At 43.5% G+C, this 19,295-nt stretch overlaps 2 protein-coding genes across 4 annotated transcripts; both read right to left on the bottom strand.

Annotated features, from left to right (window-relative positions):
* Window positions 1-957: 957 nt before the first annotated feature.
* LOC134189544 (uncharacterized) lies at window positions 958-11,852 on the bottom strand. 3 transcript variants are annotated; one of them, XM_062657847.1, is made up of 12 exons: window positions 11,620-11,852; window positions 11,406-11,551; window positions 10,590-10,685; window positions 10,354-10,521; window positions 9,995-10,280; window positions 9,828-9,942; window positions 9,636-9,745; window positions 6,473-6,582; window positions 6,343-6,415; window positions 5,651-6,283; window positions 5,114-5,578; window positions 958-3,679 (listed from the first exon to the last, which is right to left on the bottom strand). In XM_062657847.1, the coding sequence occupies exons 1-12, from the start codon at window positions 11,822-11,824 to the stop codon at window positions 1,401-1,403; spliced, it is 4,686 nt and encodes a 1,561-aa protein (XP_062513831.1). In that variant the 5' UTR covers window positions 11,825-11,852; the 3' UTR covers window positions 958-1,400. The 3 variants fall into 3 exon arrangements, with proteins under 3 accessions (XP_062513831.1, XP_062513832.1, XP_062513833.1); XM_062657848.1 differs by having other exon boundaries at window positions 6,479-6,582; XM_062657849.1 differs by lacking the exon at window positions 10,590-10,685 and having other exon boundaries at window positions 959-3,679; window positions 10,354-10,383.
* Window positions 11,853-11,880: 28 nt separating this feature from the next.
* LOC134189545 (transcription factor EB-like) lies at window positions 11,881-19,231 on the bottom strand. The gene is made up of 10 exons (XM_062657851.1): window positions 18,990-19,231; window positions 18,533-18,785; window positions 18,244-18,473; window positions 18,112-18,184; window positions 17,989-18,030; window positions 17,865-17,922; window positions 17,732-17,803; window positions 17,596-17,668; window positions 17,388-17,535; window positions 11,881-12,562 (listed from the first exon to the last, which is right to left on the bottom strand). The coding sequence occupies exons 1-10, from the start codon at window positions 19,145-19,147 to the stop codon at window positions 12,020-12,022; spliced, it is 1,650 nt and encodes a 549-aa protein (XP_062513835.1). The 5' UTR covers window positions 19,148-19,231; the 3' UTR covers window positions 11,881-12,019.
* Window positions 19,232-19,295: the final 64 nt, after the last annotated feature.

Here is a 19,295-nt window from a genome sequence, read left to right as displayed (position 1 = left end):
CGATCGCTCGTAGAGTACAATTACGCGTCTAATTAGGTAGTATTACCATACACTCTAGAAGCTACCCGAATTTGTACACTTACCCGAGCTTGTTGTATAATCCCGTACATTTACTATTTACTGCGAGCCATAATCGAGATACGACTTCATGTATGTCAATTGAGTGCGTGTGTGTGTGTGTGTGTGTGTGTGTGTGTGTGTGTGTGTGTGTGTGTGTGTGTGTGTGTGTGTGTGTGTGTGTGTGTGTTATGGGCGTGGAATAGTAGGCGGCACAGAAAATCCGGGTTTGCGCTAATTAATCTGGATCTGGGGCCACACCATAAATTTGCCTTTCGCCGCCGCGTGCGACACAAAGGAAATAGTGCGTCATGATTGGTCGCTGCTTGCATACCATACATTCCTAAAGCCTCGCAAGTCACGTGACTTTTGTCGAAGTCCCGGTTACAGTTTGATTGGTACTGCTTTCAATTTTAATTGTTGCGAAGAATTACGAATGTATACACGCTATTTTCGCTCTAAATGTGCTTAGTCTCGCGCAGCCAGTCCCTCTCTTTTTGACTTTCGTTTGGCTACTACAGTACTGTACAGAAGAGCATACGGGACATAAAATTGATACACTAATGTTAGATTCCCGTATACATCGTAAAACCAAGAAAGTGATTGACTTCGCAGCTAACAGTTGCAGACAGGTAACTTCTGTTGTTTTAGTCCCAACAAGACTTGGCAATTGCAAACTTGAATTACACTGTTCTGGTAGGAACTCTTTCATGGATCCGGACATTTCGCCTAGCTGATTGGCTGTTCGTCCATTGTCTTTGGTTGCCACGTACGACATAAAGGAAATACTGCTCCGTGATTGGGCCACACAAAGAAGGCGTGGTACACTTTTCTGCAGCGTGTCACTGGACATACACGTACATTTGGGGGGGAATGCTGCGCGAGACTACTGTAGTAGCCAAAAAGGGGAGAGATGGCTGGGCGAGATTATTAGATGTACATACAGTTCGCAGATCGGAAGCCAGTTCAGTGCTAGACGTTTAGAGTCTTAGAGTCCCGTTTCGTAACTATGACTCAGAGCTGAAAAAGCAGGTGACATATCACGTGCAGTCTTCATATCTAGTTGCATCCGATCGTTGCAAGTTCAACATCTCTATACGTCTAGTCTGGTTCGCGAGACTACTATACGTATGCATGATATTGCACATGCACTGTACATGTACACACTAAAGATAAAAACTGACAAAATGTCTCCAATAATGAATTCGTTACCAAATAAATGCATTTCAAGTCAGCCGCTAAATACAAATGCGGCACCCACCTATAGATAAGAACTTTAAAGATCCAGCAAAAGCACATGGATGCATCTCTCTAATCATCCCACATTCGTCAACGACGGCAGCTCAACCGATCAAATATCCTGACTTGGTCCGAGTAAATTGTCCTAAGCGACCGACAACGGGCCGGAATACGGACATATCTCGACATTGCTCGTCATGGTCATCATAATCACTATATTCTTCTAAAGGAGGAGTAGAATCGCCGTCATACGCCGATTGGTTCGAACGACTGTAAGGTTTAGGGTAAGGGTAAGTAGACGATCCAGCAGACGAGAAAGGCAGATGCTCATTGACGTCATATGAGCCGCCGGCCATACCACGTAATTCGTCCGACCGATCTTGGTCCGATAACTTTTCCCTCTCGATCGACATTACATCCCAACGTTTCTTCCGTTTCCTTCTTTCACGTAGTCTTTGTTCCGGTCGGTGATCGGCGTCTGCTATCTGCTTGTTTCCTTGAAAAGACAGAAACCGATCGATGGCCCTAGGGAAAGAAACGACGCCCGCGCTGGCAAACGCACCGTCGTGAATAGGACTCGTCGCAGGCGGCGAGATGTCCTCGACCGTCGCATCCGTATGATGTCGATCGTTCCTTCTCGTGCCGTCCGCTTCTTTCCTCGCCGTCGAAAGATACTCTCTTATCTGATGCTCGAGTCCACGCGTACCCGCCGACATTCTATCTCCCATCCCATCTATCATCGTTTGTTCGAACTTGCCAACGATCGCGTTCAATCGAGAGAACGTGCCGACTGCGACGCCGTTTACTTCATCGCTCGTGATCGACAACGGAATCCTGCTACTGAACTGTAACCAACGATTTGGCGACGGTACGAACGCCTCGCGCCAAGCTCCGTCATTGTCCGTCTGCGTCGACATTTCCTTGTACGTACACTCAACGTGAGACCGTTCCGTCTGGGTAGAGAAATCTCTCGTCGCCGGTCGATCTTCGTCTCTAGCAGTCGACTGTCGAGTATCGCATGTAACAGACAGCAGAAAAGGTCTAGAAAGAGACAGAGATGCTTGCTCAACAACACATGGTGTCTCGTTTTCCTTTTCTTTCACGTCATTCTTGGGACATTGGGACGCTCCCGAAATATCCGACAAGATCGGCGATTTCGTTCTCACCTCCTCCCTGCAATTCCTGCTGTCCTCGTCCGTTTTATTCTTATCTTGCTGCACCAATTCCTTGTCCTCACCGCTGACACCCTCTCTACCTTCTCCGAGCCCGTTCAACGACAATAGAGGCAAAATGGGTACACCCACAACAGTTACTGCAGACTCTTCACTTCCCTCCACCGTCTTCTTCTCTCCGTTCGTATTTCTCCTTTCATCTGTTCTCGATCCGGAATCGTTGACGCGGTGCTTGTCCTGCCTTGAGTCGTCACCGTAGGTTTTCGTCGTCACCGTCGTTTCAACGAAATGAGAAGTCGCATAGGTCGGTGACGGTCTCGACGCCGCTGCGAGTCGTTTTCGCTTCGGCGAGGACTGCTCGGGTAGTTTGCACGTCTTAACGTCAACGTCGCCATCCACTCGATCGCCATTCCAATGTCTACTGCTGCGTTTCACACTTCGTCTACGTTCGTCACTGTCGTCAGTCCGTGTATGTCTCAATTGACGTCGCGTCGGCGTTCCTTGGCTTAAATCTCCGCCTTTAATATTACTATCATTATGATCATATAAACAATCGTCTTTTCTCTCCAACCACAATCGCATCCTTGTTTCTGCAAGTTTGCTTTGTTCACCATTCTTGTGTTCGTCGCTTTCGCGGTTACACGCCAAGAGACCTTTCATTCCTCCCACGTGTGATCCTTCGAGTCTAAGACGACTACGAAGAGTAGGATAAGTATGATGAGTATGATCGTCACTATTTTTACCAGTTCTCTTATCAGCACATTGTGTTATTTCGGTATCGACCGACGTTGCGGTCGTTGCGTTTTCCTCGCATTTTTCTGTTCTCTGCTGGCTGGCTGATGACGAGTCACGATGCAGAGACTTCGATAATACCTTCTTCACTGGGAACATAAGAAATTTGGTGTCGGGGGCGTCATTTGTTGTCTTTTCCTCGTCTTTATCACCGTCTCCGCTCAGTTGGAGAAGTCCATTGTCTGTCTCTGATCTGCCATTTCCATCACCATCATCAGTTATCAAGGCAGTTGTACAAACTTTACGTTTAGAATCAGCAAGAGATGACGGCTCCATTGATTGCTCTGTTTTGTTGTCGTCGCGTCTGGAGTCGCTGGATTGGCTTCGTTTGAGACCGTGGGTACAACTTGGATCATTTGATAACTTCATCTCACCACTGTTCCTCTTTCGCAAGTACGTTTTGTCGTCTGCAAGCGATTCTGCACAAGCAACATAAAACAATATACATATAATATACATATAATATACATATAATATACATATAATATATACATATATATATATATATATATATATATATATATATATATATATATATATATATAATGCTAATAGGATACATAGGGTACTGTCTATACAACATGTACAACACCTCAAACTAATTTACTGTTGTAGTGCAAATTGCTGTTGTTGCATGAGTATCCCATTGTGACAATTTATCATGAAGTAAATCTCGTTCACATGCATTTTTACTCCGTTCTGAAAATAGCAGGGATCCACTGGACCAGTATCACAAAACATACGCCGTTACAGATCCCGTTCTTCGCCCTGGCTGATTAAATTACTGATTGCTAGTTAATATCCCGTTGAAGACAAATTACTAAACGTAACCGAGTGTCCCGTTCTGCACAATTAGCAGCAAGTGTCCCTTTCAGAATTTTTTATCCGGGCAGCAAAATCTTGAAAGTCATGTGCAGTTACTTTCACCCATATGGCCTGACATGCGTGATGCACAAATTCGAACCTTACTCTTCTCGCGTTTTTTCGGTAGTAATCAACACACTCCCCGTGTAGCGCTCGATGCTGGAAACGCTTAGGTTGGATTCGGTGAAAATTCAATTAGAATTTGGAGAGAAACGCAAGCGCTAGAAGAGTGACTTCAATCGGCAAGAAATCGGGCGATCGCTCGAAGCGTTCTGAAGGATGATGACGCGTACAGTCCACACGAGACTGCATGGTGCGTGCATTTGAATGAACCTGAAGGTGTAGCGTTCGCGTCGTCGCGAAATTTTACGCGGGGGTCCTCGAGAGGGGACCCCGTGCACTCTGGAGAATTCCGGTCACGGCACTGTCGGCCTGTACAGGTTCGGCGTTCGGCAGCCAAATTCGGCTGAGATCGGACACGGGGCGGCGGAGATACGGGTGGCCACACACACACACCACACACACACACACACACACACACACACACACACACACACACACACACACACACACACACACACACACACACACCTCATTTATGCATAGATAGCTCCAATTACTGTCCAGTTAACTGGTTGATCTTTTTATTAAAACTTTTAATGCGGCAAATCACATCATTTGATCAATATGGACAAACTACTAGAAATTACTGCCATAAATATACATGCACGTCACGCCAGTGTGTTGACGTTACGTTGGCGATACGCTGGGCTGACCCTTGGCTCGCGTAAGTTACTGTAAAGCAACCTTAATTCACGTGACCGTTGTTGTTATTGTTCCCATGCACATGATTCATTGAAAAGAAATCAGAATCTCTTCAACCATGTGCATGCACCTATATATATATACTTGCGTTGTGACATCAACGGCTTTTGCATCAAGCAGGGTGTGTGACTAATCTAGAGAGGGCCTCCTTGCTAATTACTTACCTTGAGAAGATGAAGACACCAGTATACACTCGACAGACTGCGATTTCGAGGATGCGACCGATAGCGACTTGTTGCGACTTCCCGATTTTGTCTTTTTATTTCTAGTCAATATTCCGTCACCGTCATCGACCGTTGAGCTGGCTAAAACATCCTTTTCCCTTTTTCCAGCTCGTCCTGCCATTTTCTTCGCTTTCGGTGGTCTTCCTCGCGGCCTCTTGGCAGCTCGCTCGGGCTCAGGCTTTTTTGTGGTAGAAAGTGAAGGTAAACCTTCTATTAGACTACTTTGGCCAGAAGCGGAAAGATCAGATTTTTGTTTAGCCTCACTAGAGCGTCTCTTTCCTTGCAGATACACCTTGTTACCGATTTGGCATTTCTCTTGTCTCGTCAAGCCGACAACTTTGTCCAACAGCTCGAACGTATTCGACAAAGACTGCGATGCTCTTTTCAGGGCCCTTGGCGCAACACCTGCATAGCAATAACGACAGAGCGTGTATATAAATCATCGCGAACGTGTTCGATATGAGATAAAACTTTTACCATCATCTGACCGTGTCTCCTGCCTCAACTTCAGCGGCGGAGAAAAGTCGCTATTGCTTGACATGTCGGGCGAAAAGATGACATCTGGAAGAGCTCGGTTGGAAGGAAAGTCCGTTAGTAAAGTGGCATTGCTCGTTACCGCACCTGCAACGGCATCCGTACAAGACGAAGACATTTGACTAGCTGCAGGTTGCGATGCCGGCACAGTCATTTCTACCCGTTCTGTCACTCCCCTGTCATGTTTAGCGGCTCCTCCATCCTCGTCCTTCGTACTGCTACTAGACGACCGACGTCTCTCAAGCGTTTGCACACAACTGCTGCCTCGAAAACGGCTTGCTTCGTGCGTGCTCGGCAGTGGAGATTTCTCTGAGCGAACCGCATCGCCGACAGCCGCTCCAATGTCGGTCGTTAGCGTGCTGTTTGTCACGTTACTGTCGACGCAAATGCCACTCGTCTCTTCGTGCTCTATAGGTAGTCGCTGTCGACCGTCGAGAGCTGCCACTGGTTTCAATCCGGTGGCGTCGTTTAGTGGCGCGCTGCCTGAATCACAAGCAACCGGTTGTCCAACAGAAACGACCGGTTTCCAACAGAACAATCCATGAAGGCATAACTTCTCATCGGAGCTAGTAATTCCTGCACATGCATGATAACTCATCAGCTCGGCAGCCGCATGAAGAGCATATCATACTTACCTAAATTTGTAGTAAATTCAGAGGTCGGTAATATGTACAGCTTCGTTCCTTCGCCAACCTCCACCACACCAGCCTAAAGTTAGGTATAATACTCACACGTCAACAAACAGACACGTCTCAATACACTGACATATACCCAATTGTTCTCCAGCAAGAAGAGAATGAGTTTATCAACGCCGCTGTTAGCATCCTTCTCAGCTCGAATTTGGCAGTAGTGGTAATAGTTACTTCCACGAACAACTGAAACAGATAACAACAAACCGGTGACTACTCGATAGAAGAACAAGTTTCAACGTTCCAATCACACAACGTTTGATATCAATACTATTAACCCAATATTCCTACTTGCCTTCGCTATCTAGCACTTAAGTCCGTGCATGTTGTGTTCAACAGTTTAATCTCTGACCACTGCCCCATTAACCTCCTCTTTAAGTTTAGAAATCTAATTCTGGGTATAGGCCCATCGCCCAAAAAGCATGTCAGCGTCTGCAAAGCTGTAGAACTCAATCTGCAAGATGAAAGTGGAATGTTTGCCAGGTGAGCCGTCACTGAAGGGACCGACGGCTTGTCAGGTTACATTGTCATGCAACAAAGACAAGGCGTCTACAACGCTAAACAAAACTAAGACCTTAAAACAAAGCAGCATTCCTAGTTGACCGTCTTGTATTATAACTAACAACGTAAGAAAGTCTTTCCAATGATAAGCAGCAGCGCTATTCATCAGCTTCAGTTTGCTCTGCTTAGCGCACTTGGTGCTTTGTTAGTTTAATGGCATAGTCGCTGGCCTGGAACTACTAGGATATATGGGGTTAGCCGTAATTGAGTTAAGTCCTGCGTCTGTGAAATTTGGTCTTCATACTATCCTGTGCCAAGCAAGAATGGGTCTTCCCTGCTGAAGATTGAGGGTTTTGAGTTTTCATTGCTCCTCAAAAACTCCAACTACTCAATCAGTGTTGTGTATGTTCTCAGAAGGGTGCACCTGACTCGCAGGAACCCGGATAAAGACAAAACGAAGTCATCACCATGGAAGATCAATCATCAGCCAAAGGGTTTTCTTTGTCGAGTAATGACTATATATCAACCATAAAAACGTGTCTCTGGAGTTGGCGACGTTGGGTATAGCGCCACCATGATGGGTGTTTCAATGGTGATCCCTTTTACCAAGTTTTACTTAGAAACTCGTCGCCATCTTGTTACTGACTGGCTCCTATTAATTAACCGTGAACGTTCAAAGTTTCAACTTCTTCGCCGCTGTGACTCAGAATGCAGCAATGTGTCACAGTGGCGTCATTTCAACTCTTCAGCAGTGATAAGTCCAGTAAGCGGATGATACACAAATTTCTACCATTTGGCTAGCTCCTTGCACGTAGATGTATGTTACACGTTACAATGTTACCGGCACAACTGTATGTGTATGATACAGTGCTGAGTGGTGCTTGAAAGTTTGTAAACTCCCTTTACAGATTTCTTATTTTCTACTTTCCTGACTTTCCCTTGAATTTACACCGACAAGGGCTAAAGAGAATGACTTTGTATTTATTGCACCATGAAACAAAATAACGGATTTTGAAGTTATTCACTTTAATGGCTAGAAAATCAGTCAACCCCAAATACAAAGATAGCAAAAGTTTGTAAACCTTACTTTTCTCTAGTACTTGGTATGTCTACCTTTGGATGCAATTACAGCGACAAGACAACAAGGCTCTGACAACGATCTGAAGAGCTGGCCCATCCTTCTGGATGTCCTCAATTTTTTCAAGATTCTAGTGGCAAACATGGACAGCTGTTTTGAGGTCATCCCATAGTACTTCTATTGGGTTGAGATCAGAACTTTGGCTGGGCCATCATTCTAAAACCCTAAAACAATGCTTCTCAAACCAGATTTAGTTGTTTTCTCTTATGATTAGCGTCGCTGTCCTGTTGAAATGTTCAGCTGCGGCCCAGTTGAAGTTGATGAAGTGAGACAGGGGCATCGCCTTGGACAATTTCTTGATACTGAAAGAAATTCATTCTTCCCTTAAAGTATGACAAAAAGCACGTTGCCAAATCTATTCAGTTTTGGGAAACAGTTTTACGGATAGGTGAACCAAAGATTGAGATGTTTTGGTCACAACTGCCAAAGGAATGTTTGGCGAGAAAAGACCATGGATCGAGTTTTACAAGAACACCATACCTACCATTGAGACTGCAGCGGTAGCACAAAGCTGTGAGATTGTTTGACTGCGTCTGGCACAGGAAGGCTTGCCGTAGTTAATCACATTTGTCAATGCTTTGTTGAGAGAAGTGGTTTCCTTCTGGCCATGCCACTCTTCCACAAGCCAGTTTGTTCAAAGTCCTGCATGCAAACTGTAAATACGTGCACATAAACTCCGGACACTTTCAAGGAACTCTGAAGAGTCTTGGACGCCATGCGCTGGTTGTTACTGACTTCTCAGACGATGTGTCTGGTAAGTCTCCGAGTAATCTTAGCCGGCCGGCCAGCAGGAGGGAGCGTTGAAATCGTTTTCAGTGCTTGCCACTTGTACACCACTTGACGAGTTGTCGGCTGATAGACGCCCAGACGTTTAGATATCTTCTTCGAATCTTGTATCCCTTCTTGTTTTGATGGCAATCAATAATCATCTATTTGAGCCTCTCACTCAACTCTTTATTTTCGTGGCATACTTAAAATCATTCCTACCAGCAAGCAGGTTCGGCAAGAATTGCGTTCATTCAACATCTATTGCTCAGACAATAAGGACACTTGTAGGATAACACTTAGTGCACCAAAATAGGATGAAATTGCTAAAGACAAACTGGTCTAATTAACATTTCATGAGGGGTTTACAAACATTTGCTATCTTTGTATTTTGCGTTTGACTGTTTCTAACCATTACAGAGAGTAACTTCAAAATCCGTTATTTTGTTTCATGGTGCAATCAAAGTAAAATCATTCTGTGTGACTTCTTGGTATAACAACAATGAAAAGTCAGCAAAGCAAAAAATAAGAATTTTGTAAAGAGGGTTCAAACTTTCAAGCGCCATTGTATATGTATTGTATGTTACCGTGTTACATGTACGTTATAGGCCTGTTTTGTAGTACGGTAATGTTTCTGCCACTGTAATAAGCACACTACATGAGTGAAAACGTGCCTAGTTGACGTTTTAGATCAACAAGAACGAGGATGTTACAATACGAAAATTGATGACACCACCACATATATACAACTTTCAAAGTCATTTCAATCCTCAAATCGTTAGCATATAATAACCCTTCCAACAGATGTATATGCACGCACATATCAATATCTCACCAGCCCCTTGTCTTGCTCTATACGGTGGTCCAGCCAAGAATACGGGTTGAGGAAAAACATTGCCCAACTTCTCCAATCTCACTTTTGCTTTTATGTTCAACGTTTTCTCACTGTACAGCAACACGTTGATGTAGAGCAGCCAGCATACAGGTAACCAGCAGATGCAAGATACAAAAGTAAGAATAAACATACAATGTAAACGGTAATTTGTCGTGAGAAAAGTAGTACACTCCCACTTCTCCCAAACATTTGCTTTTGTTATACAATGGACCTCGCCACCCCAAAAATCCACTGACATTCTCAACACCTAAAACAATCACATTAAAGCACACAGACTAAACTACAGTGTCAAACAGTACCGGGAGATTTAAGTTCTTGCAGTTCACTTTGGTCTGCACACGGTTGCTGTGTAACTTCCTCCGGGACAGTAAGCTTGACAATGGCGTAGGGAACACACTGTCGTGGTCGATTCAGCATGTCCAGCTCCCCGAATTCATACAAGTACAGCTGACAAGAATCGTACAGATAACCATCAGAAAATGTGCCGTCAATCAAAGGACTTTTCAATGAGTGGCAATCAAAATTTGGAGTTGGCTCTATTAGAGCATTCCCATGGAGTTGTGAGCTCACACTCTTTACTCTACCCTGCATGCATATATAAAATAAAAGGTTAAGGGTCAGTTGATGACATGATCAATGTTTTGAGCAGATCACTTACCTTAGCGTATTTGAAAACTACAATGACGTACTCTTTCCCCACTTCGAATGGTTCTGGGGATACAACATCAGCATGTTTACAGAGGTACACGCCGTATGAAGGATCTCCAAGTATAATCTGCTTCTTTTGAGTACTGGTAGTCAATCCTGACTTGCAAAGAGAAGTAGCCTAACCATTAGTCAAAGTGATGGTATTAAGTTCTGATAGATGTACAAATTAAAGAAATGTAGACATGCCTCATTGTACGAAGCAGTTAGAATAAAGCCAAAACGTTCAACCAGTTCTTTCGTCGTTCTACCTTCATCTCTCATTTCATTCCTCCTCGCATAAAACTAAACAATAAAAACGAATGACAGTCAAGAATTGTGATGAAACAAAAATGGAATCTGCATGGACAAAATGAACAAATCCATAGCATCCCCAGACTGTCTGGACCAACCTAATTTGTCCTCACTTCCTCTCAAGTGTCCATCATGCTATCCAGGCATTAACTATTACATAAGATACGGCTACTTGTTGTAGAGACTAACCCTAACACTAACACTAAGGGCGAATTTCTCTATTCTCCACCTTAGTCCTAATCCGGTTGAGCTCACCCAAACTCCACAAACTAATCCAGTGGGATAGTGGATTAGTTTGCGGAGTTAGGATAAGCTCAACCGGATTAGGTTGTGGAGATAAAGGAACCCAGTAGAGGTCCACAACCTCAACCGGATTAGGTTGTGAAGAATAAAGAAATGCGCCCTAACATTACTGCAAGGTACATGTACTAAAGGTACAGTACAGGTGTGCTGCATGCATCTGACAGCCTATCCTCACTACATTGATTACCGGAGAAATGAAATTAGTGGTTACAATATTTCAAAATCTTCATCTCTGACTCCGGCGAAATAGACCAGAAACTGTCGCAATAGGCTTGGAATATTCTGTCTGCTCGAACAAGTCAGGCTGGGCCATTTGGTCTGGGGGAACCATTTGGAAAGGAGACCAAATATGTCATTACATCTGCACCACCAGCCTATGATAAATGTGCCTATGAAGACGTCACCGACCTCTTTCAAAAGCGATTGATTCTTGACAATGTGCATATCCTGAATGTCGACAGAGCCCTGAGATTCCGGCTTTTTCATTGACTCCAACACAATTGACTGGATTTCTTTCCCGTCTCTACTTGCAACGTCTACAGCCTGCAACAGCTCTACATCGGATGCGAACAAGCACAGCTAGCATTAATACGTTCAGCTCAACGAGCATACGCCGTCGCACCTGATGAGCTGGCGTATTTCTTCCTTGGAATGATGAACTGCTGTTTCCCTTTCTCGCCTTCAGCCTCGCATTCCGTTTCAAAAACTGTCGAGTGGCCGTCGACACCAATTTCGTCCCATTGTGTCATATCAACAGACGATGATGTGCTCCCGTTCGCTACATTTCCTCTACGCGATGAGTGCGACGTCACTCTTGCTTCTTCCATATTTAGTATACGGGCCTCAAACCGTACATAACATCCCGTATGCTACCATGACCGTGTACACACACAACTGACTATTGTAATCAATACTATTGCTACTTACACACCCTTAAGCTCTACCTACATAATCCAGCTGTAAAAACATACAGCACAGCGACTTTGAAACAACACTAATAAACATACGCGCGAAAACGAAATTCACTGTTGGCCTCCAAGCAATGAAGAAATAATTGGGTCATTGTCAAATTCTGACGACTGTGCTGTGCATAAAAAAGGTCCAGAAGAGTGGACGACAACTCCCAAATCATCAAGGCTTGCCAACGAGCTCACTTCACTATGTTGTGCTGAAGACACATTTTGCTGAAAATGTTGATGTTGAGACTGAACTAGAATGTCCTCTGTCAGCATGTCGGTCGAATCAAGCTGACCCAATGTTGGATCACCAACAAGAGGAGTATGATCCGATAAGTCATCTGCACCCTCCATCTTCAATTGATGAGGAATAGGAATTCCAGCTGGTGGATCAGACAACACTAGATCAGTCAGCATTGCTGCCGCTCTCGCATCGGTTGACGAGTTACTCATTGTCACTAAGGGATCCGTCTGTATAATTGGTACCGATCCAACCGACGTGCCAAGACGAGAGGCGATGCCTTCTATTCCAAGTTCGGCAAGTTGTTTAGTGGCACGGTTCAAGGACCGTGTAGGAAAACCATGAACTTCTGCTTGCATCTCCAGCTCCTATAACATATTACAATATTGGTGAGTTATCACCACAACAAAACAGACTTCTCTTTATTCTACAAGTATAAAAATATTTGAAAAATGAGAAAGATGTAGGGTCGCCATACAAAAAAAGAATAGAAACAAGACCATGTAAGGTACATGTGTACTGTGACATCTTTTATGAATTCACTCATACAGATTGAGCAATCCTTTGCACCATTTTCTATGGTATAAAACACATAGTATGGAAAACAATGCAATGTAGGAATGGTATTGCTCAGTCTGGCAGTCTGTATGTGAATTCATAAATGACGTCACAGCACACGTACCCTACATGATCTTGTTTCTATTCTTTTTTTTGTATGGCAACCCTATATACCTTTCTCTTTTTTCAAAATATTTTTATACTTGTTTGCATTCCTTTTTTCGAAAGTCTCTAGGAAAGTAAAGAAGTCTAGTGAAAGCATGGGATAGTTGACCTTAGATCAATATACTTTTAACAAGAGTTACCACATTGGTAAAGTACATGATAGTCATGTATTCAGACTACACCCGAATTCAGACAAATTCCATTCTGAGCGTAGCTTTGCACAGTAAGTAACGGTGTGTACACAAGCAAATGAGCAGTATGATGGTCATTGAGGGTAGAAATCGACACACTCTCTGTGCAACACTCGGTGCAGGAACAGTGTAAGTTGGATTCGGTGTAAAATGCAATCAGAATTTAACACTGGCCCTAGAGAAGAGGGGCTTGAATCGACAAGAAATCTTTGATCGCTGGAAGCATTGCGGAGGCAACAACATGTACAGTCTACATGAGACTGGTCTGGGCATGTGTTCGAATAATCTGGAAGGTGTAGCGTTTGCATCATTGAGAAATTTTACGCGTGGGGCGGTTTCTCAAGGGGGGACCCTATGCAATTTAAGTAGTCATGGACCTGCTTTGTTGCAAATGTAGAGGTTTGGTGTAAAAATCAGCTTTGTAGCATAAACGGTTGATACTGATACTTGCTCTTACAAACACTGAACAAAACTTACCCTACATACCAACGCGGTGATACTCTATGACAATAAATATTGCAGCCTAGCTGTTTCAGAGATTGAAAAATGAGATTCCTAATTCAATAAGGCCCTTAAAGGGAATTACAAGTAATCTCTTATAGACTAATCACAGTGCACACAAACACTATGAATATGAATCAGTGAATCAGGTAACCATATAGTAGATCAAACTGCGGTAATTAAATATACTAATAATGCAGCCTTGTCTATTATCACAATTGATATTAATCTATACCACTCAATCTATAGAATTTGTGTCAACTTGATGGAGAGATACAGTGTACTTGTCAGTCACTCGAAAATCATAGAAATCGTACACTAGCAGTAATACAAACGAGTGATAAAAACCAATAAATAGATTTCTGCTTGCATGTGCTTCATTTATGCAAAACGTACCATATTCTGTTGAGTCACCACAATTACCTCAACCTGAGAAAATATGGAGTCACCCTGACCTGATCAGTGATGTCTGACCTTTGTTTGTGGAGATAACAGCAATATGGTGGTTACTCTTGCTGCAGTGATAATAATCATAAATATAATATTTATCAACAACAGCAATCTCAGAAATAAACATTATTATGTGTCCTCGCCACCCTCTCAGTAGGGCGAATGGGGGGTTTACCCTTAACTGGGCACCCACCAACCCAGCAAGTAATTCCCAGAGAGGTACATGTTTCTGTGTAATCCATATGACACTAGTAACTGGCATAACAATTCATTTATTGATTGTATACGCTACGGGGATTTGCCAGCTCTGAACAGCATGCCCAGTAGATATCAATGACCACCAGAAAAGCACTGATCTTCATAATGTTGGCAATTTGCCAACTGTCCCTACGCCAAACCACAGAAACTCCCCATTGATGAAAACAAGTCTACTCTCACATAGGCAGATAAACAGTGAGAAAGAACCAACAGACTCGTTTCATTATATTGTGCCAACCGGGATTGAACTCAGGCCATCATGGTCAAGAGAACCAGAACTCTAACCACTAGGCTATAGTAACCATTATTGCAAAAAAGTCTTCAGTGGCGTATTGCAAAATTCTGATAATGAAGCACAAGACGTGCCTGCACATGAAGTTTGGCTAGGGAGTTCTACATACATTTTTACATTAAGAATGCATAAAAAATTGCCAAACCTCTAGATTTGCCAAGTATCCCAGTAACAATACTCTTTTAGTTGCGCATCTCTAACCACACATTTACACAAACAAACACACAAACAAACACATACACATAAAAGAGGGCTGTCTGTCTGTCTGGTGTCTGTGCATCATTTCTCCTAACCGAATTTCACTAGCACACTCCAACATAATCCAACAAAGTGCCATCTTACAGCCCATTCACACAAGCACTTACTGCCAACACTGTGGCTAACACAGGACAGCTCATTTTTGAAAGGACATGTGAACATGGGCTCAGCTGAGCTGAGGCATGCTGGAATGGCCCACCTCAAACTGTTGTGACAGCAAGATTTGGCTCGGCTCACATTCACTGCGTGAACAATAACCAAGTCGACTGTAGTCTCATGTAGCCAGACTTTATCATGCCACGTCATACTTTTTAGTGATAAAGTCAATCTCTTCGATTTTTCAGCATAGATTGTTGCAATGCCAATGCTCATAGCTCAACCACAAGTAGCACAAGCATTTCTAACGTACATGTGACTGTACCTAGCTAGCACGCGTAGCAAGAGACACACCTACACGTGAGCTGACTTACTTTTTTCTGAACACCACGTGAAAGGGGCTGGCTTCGCTTTCTGGTATGGGCTGGTTCAGCTCAGTTTGGAAAGGAGCTCATCTCGCTGAAAAGGCTATTATTTTAGAACGGTCTGAGAGATTGATGAATCTTTGCCTACCAAGTCTATACCTTATCTCAAGCCTTCATTTCTGAAAGTTTCTTCTGTGCATGTCGAATCTCCACCAAGTCTGGTATGCCTGTCTCTTGCACCGAGTAGCAAAATGAGTGTGTGGCTCTTACCAAAAGAATCAGACTTCCAGCTGGAGAGTCGACTGTCTATCACATGCAATCCACCCTGTTCCCAACACTTACAGTGACACGTTTTAAGCTGATGATTATAGTGAGAATGTCAACATGTCATTTGCCATATAAGGACACAGCCACATAAACCAACTACTCAGTAACTGTAATTCCTGGAAAGAATGCCGTGGCGTTCATTTTGTCAGGAGGTGAAACCCTGTGGCGTTCTTTTAAGGGTGGCATTCGTTCACTGTCACTATTTGTACTAAACACCAGTACCATCTTTCGATACACTGAGCAAAGTTCAACCAAAGTATTCACCGTCTGTAATTACCTATAGCTGGTCAAACTACTCGTTGTCTATGACTACTTCGTTTGGTGTCTTCTGTCAAAGTGTCCTTCTGAGTTGGAGCTTTAGTAGAGATGCCTTCATGGAGTAAACCAACTTCATAAGACCATTTCCTCCATGTCTGTTTCGCCGTCGCATCAGCCATGCCTTTGTAACATGTGTCAATTGAATGCTTGGCATACACAACGAACCACGTGGCTACCCACGTGAATAATGGGGCATTTATTCAAGGGTGGCATTTATTCCAGCCTATAACTGCAAACCTGCTGCGTTCTTTCCAGAAAATATGGTATTTGCTTGAAACTGGGTATTTACTGCTAATTAGCTGGAAAGGACAAACTTACTGACAATACGATCTGCCAGAAAAACGGGAAATTTCCAATAAACAAATTCAAAATAGATACGGACTTTGTACACCAAAGATTGCACATGCTGTGACCACATCTCATTTCCAAGCGCTTCATTATTAATAGAACTACTGTTGCTAATCTACCTCAGATCTAATCTACCTACAACAAGATACATATTGACAACTACGATTCTAATTTGCCTGGGCAAAGGATTGGCCTTTATTGTAACAAGGGCTTGCATGGCAAGTGACTATACGGAGGATCAAAACTAGTTGACTGACTTCAAAATGAGTCAAAGAATGTGAATCGAGTTGCAACAGGAATCAGAATACACTGTTGCACAAAGTGGTAAACAAAGAACTAATGACCAATTCCTGTCGGAGGCTGTTACCGTAGAGACCTAAATGTTAACTCCGTAAGAGGTTGTTCAAAATTATCAACAATTTCACGAGCTTACAATGGCCTCTATACGCTTTATATATAATGTTGATCGGTAGTAAATGGCTCGTGTGCTAATTTCTCTGTTCTCCATGGCCGGAAATGCATCATGCATTGTTCCCGTGCTAGTCACTTGGACATACAAGATTTGCAAACATGTATGACTGCGACAGCCTATTCCGGTTTTGTTCTAGAACAACATCAGCCGTCCATAAAGAGCCCAGCTGTATCTACCATGACTTTGTCCACTTGAATGACCGGAAACCTCAAGCTAACATCATTCAAGTGGGTCAACTGGAATGGAGGAAAGCTGTATAAATGCAGAAGCGTTGAAGACCACACTTCAACCCTCTAATAGATAGAACCATGGTCAAGCCATTGAATTATGCTTCAACAATATTGCGTACCCTGTGGGGAAGAGAAAGAAAGGCTTCACAAAGACGTGCGCTTGTACACTCGCAAAATTGTCACTAATTTTGAACGACCCCTAAGTGATCGCCTAATATAAAAAGTCTACACAATCACTACAGTCAACTCATTCGAGTACTGGTGTGAACAATGCCCATTAAAATGTTTACCCTAGTTCATAAGCCACATTGTCTAACCAATTGTTATTTAATCCTTTACAGCCACAAACTATAGGTATTATTACCTGTATTCGAATTTGAAGTCTCCGATTTGTTTCCTCCAACTGCTTCTGTCTCATTTCAATCTCTCTCGAGTCTCTCTGATTCCTCTGTAACTTCCGGACATACGAAACGGTTGCCCGCAAAATGTTTCCCTTGTTTTGTTTCACATCACTGTATAACAATAGACATCACACAACACAATGATGGACAAAACATCATGAAATGACATACATTTCTGATTTTGGCAGCATTTGTCCCAGCTCTTTTATTCTGTCATTAATATTAAACCGCCTCCGTCGTTCAACTGTCACCATTTATTACCAACTATTAGAAAGTCCATCTTTGATTAAAGTTATGAACGGCTCACTCATATTGTGATTGTCCTTCTTTTGCCGATCTTTGATTATTTTGACAACTTCACTATCATCTAAGCTGTCCGCTTCAAAAATCAAAATAACTTTCACCTCAGTACACAAACAGTAGAATCACTACACCCGTACTTGGTTCTTGCTTAATTGCTGTGTCTGGTGAGTACAACATCGAGTCTCCATGTCTTGTCTAACATTTCAGGAAAGGAAAGTTAAGATTGGCAAGCTAGTACTACACATACACTGTACCATATACCATTTCTTGAGTAAAAACTTGAAAAACACTTTCAGCTGGCAGCTGCCATGACAACAGAAACAACAACAACATAAAGTCAATTCTCTACTACAATATACTGACATACAACATAGAATAACTGACTGTCGCCGATGCTGGTGTTGTGGCAGTTGAATTTATTCTGCTCGAGTGTTGACTACCAATGTCATCCTCCATGCTATCACACACCAACCCATCACAAAAGAGCTTGATGCATTAATACACAATGCAAGAAACCTAATGATTCCATCTAGTAAATTTTCGACTTCTGATTTACTTGCTTCGGAGCTCTGCTCATCAAAATCTCTCGGTGATCTTTGAGGGGATGACTGACCACTCATGTCAGGCAACTTCCCAGGACCTTCAGGCAATTGTACTCCACCAGACTCGTTCAAATAACTCTTAATTTGTCGCTGCTGTTGCTGTTTGACGTAATATGGAGTTGGATTCTGCAGTCGAGTTTGCACCTGAAGCACGATGTTGCTGATCCATTACACAAAGGCATGATCAGACTACAAGAACAAACCTGGAATACAGAAACTGGTACGCCTACAACTGTAGTGCCTCGTCCCAACACAACAGGTCGAGTCCCTAGTCTCGAGCCTACGCCCCCTTCTAGGTCCGCCGCTGGAGACTGTTCTCGCCTCTCTTCCAGTTCTGTGATCTCTTTCTGAAGTCTCTGTTTCAGCTGTGTGCGACTCATGATCGCTGTGTTCGGCCTGTTCTGCTCTCGTCTCACAGTCGTCAATTGCACCGGCGTGATGTGAGACACAGTAGAACTAATGAGACACACAACGCGACGTCACAACATTCGACCGCACACTAGCCCTCACCCCCATCTCGCAAATTATAAGATACATCGCCGACAAACACAAGCACATGCACCCCGATTCACGTTTCTAGGCCCTTACATACTGCAAGCAGAAACCGAGAGACCACAATCCATTGAGGCCTTGCTGACATCACTAGCCTATTGTCTCTACCTGTGCTTCAGCATTTCGATATCCTTTAAAGAGAATGACCTGTCGCGAGCCTGACTAAACAAAGGGGCACCGCTCGAGCTGTTTCCGTCGGCAATTGTTGACTGCATCATGTCGAATAGCTCCTCGTCCACTGCCATACTCAGCGTGTTCGACAGCATCGCAAACGAGTCCAATCGCCGTACATACACACACGCAGACTGAACGATTCGGCGTCTACCGGAGGAAATGAGGCAATTTCTCCGCCGCACCCACGCAGCAAGACCCGGATATCCGTTCCCTGGAAAAAATCTTAAACCTCGTGATTGC

Source organism: Corticium candelabrum, chromosome 14, assembly GCF_963422355.1.
Source record: "Corticium candelabrum chromosome 14, ooCorCand1.1, whole genome shotgun sequence".
NCBI lineage: Eukaryota > Metazoa > Porifera > Homoscleromorpha > Homosclerophorida > Plakinidae > Corticium > Corticium candelabrum.
Note: the sequence above shows the minus strand (reverse complement) of the source record. Positions and strands in the feature narration are given on the sequence as shown.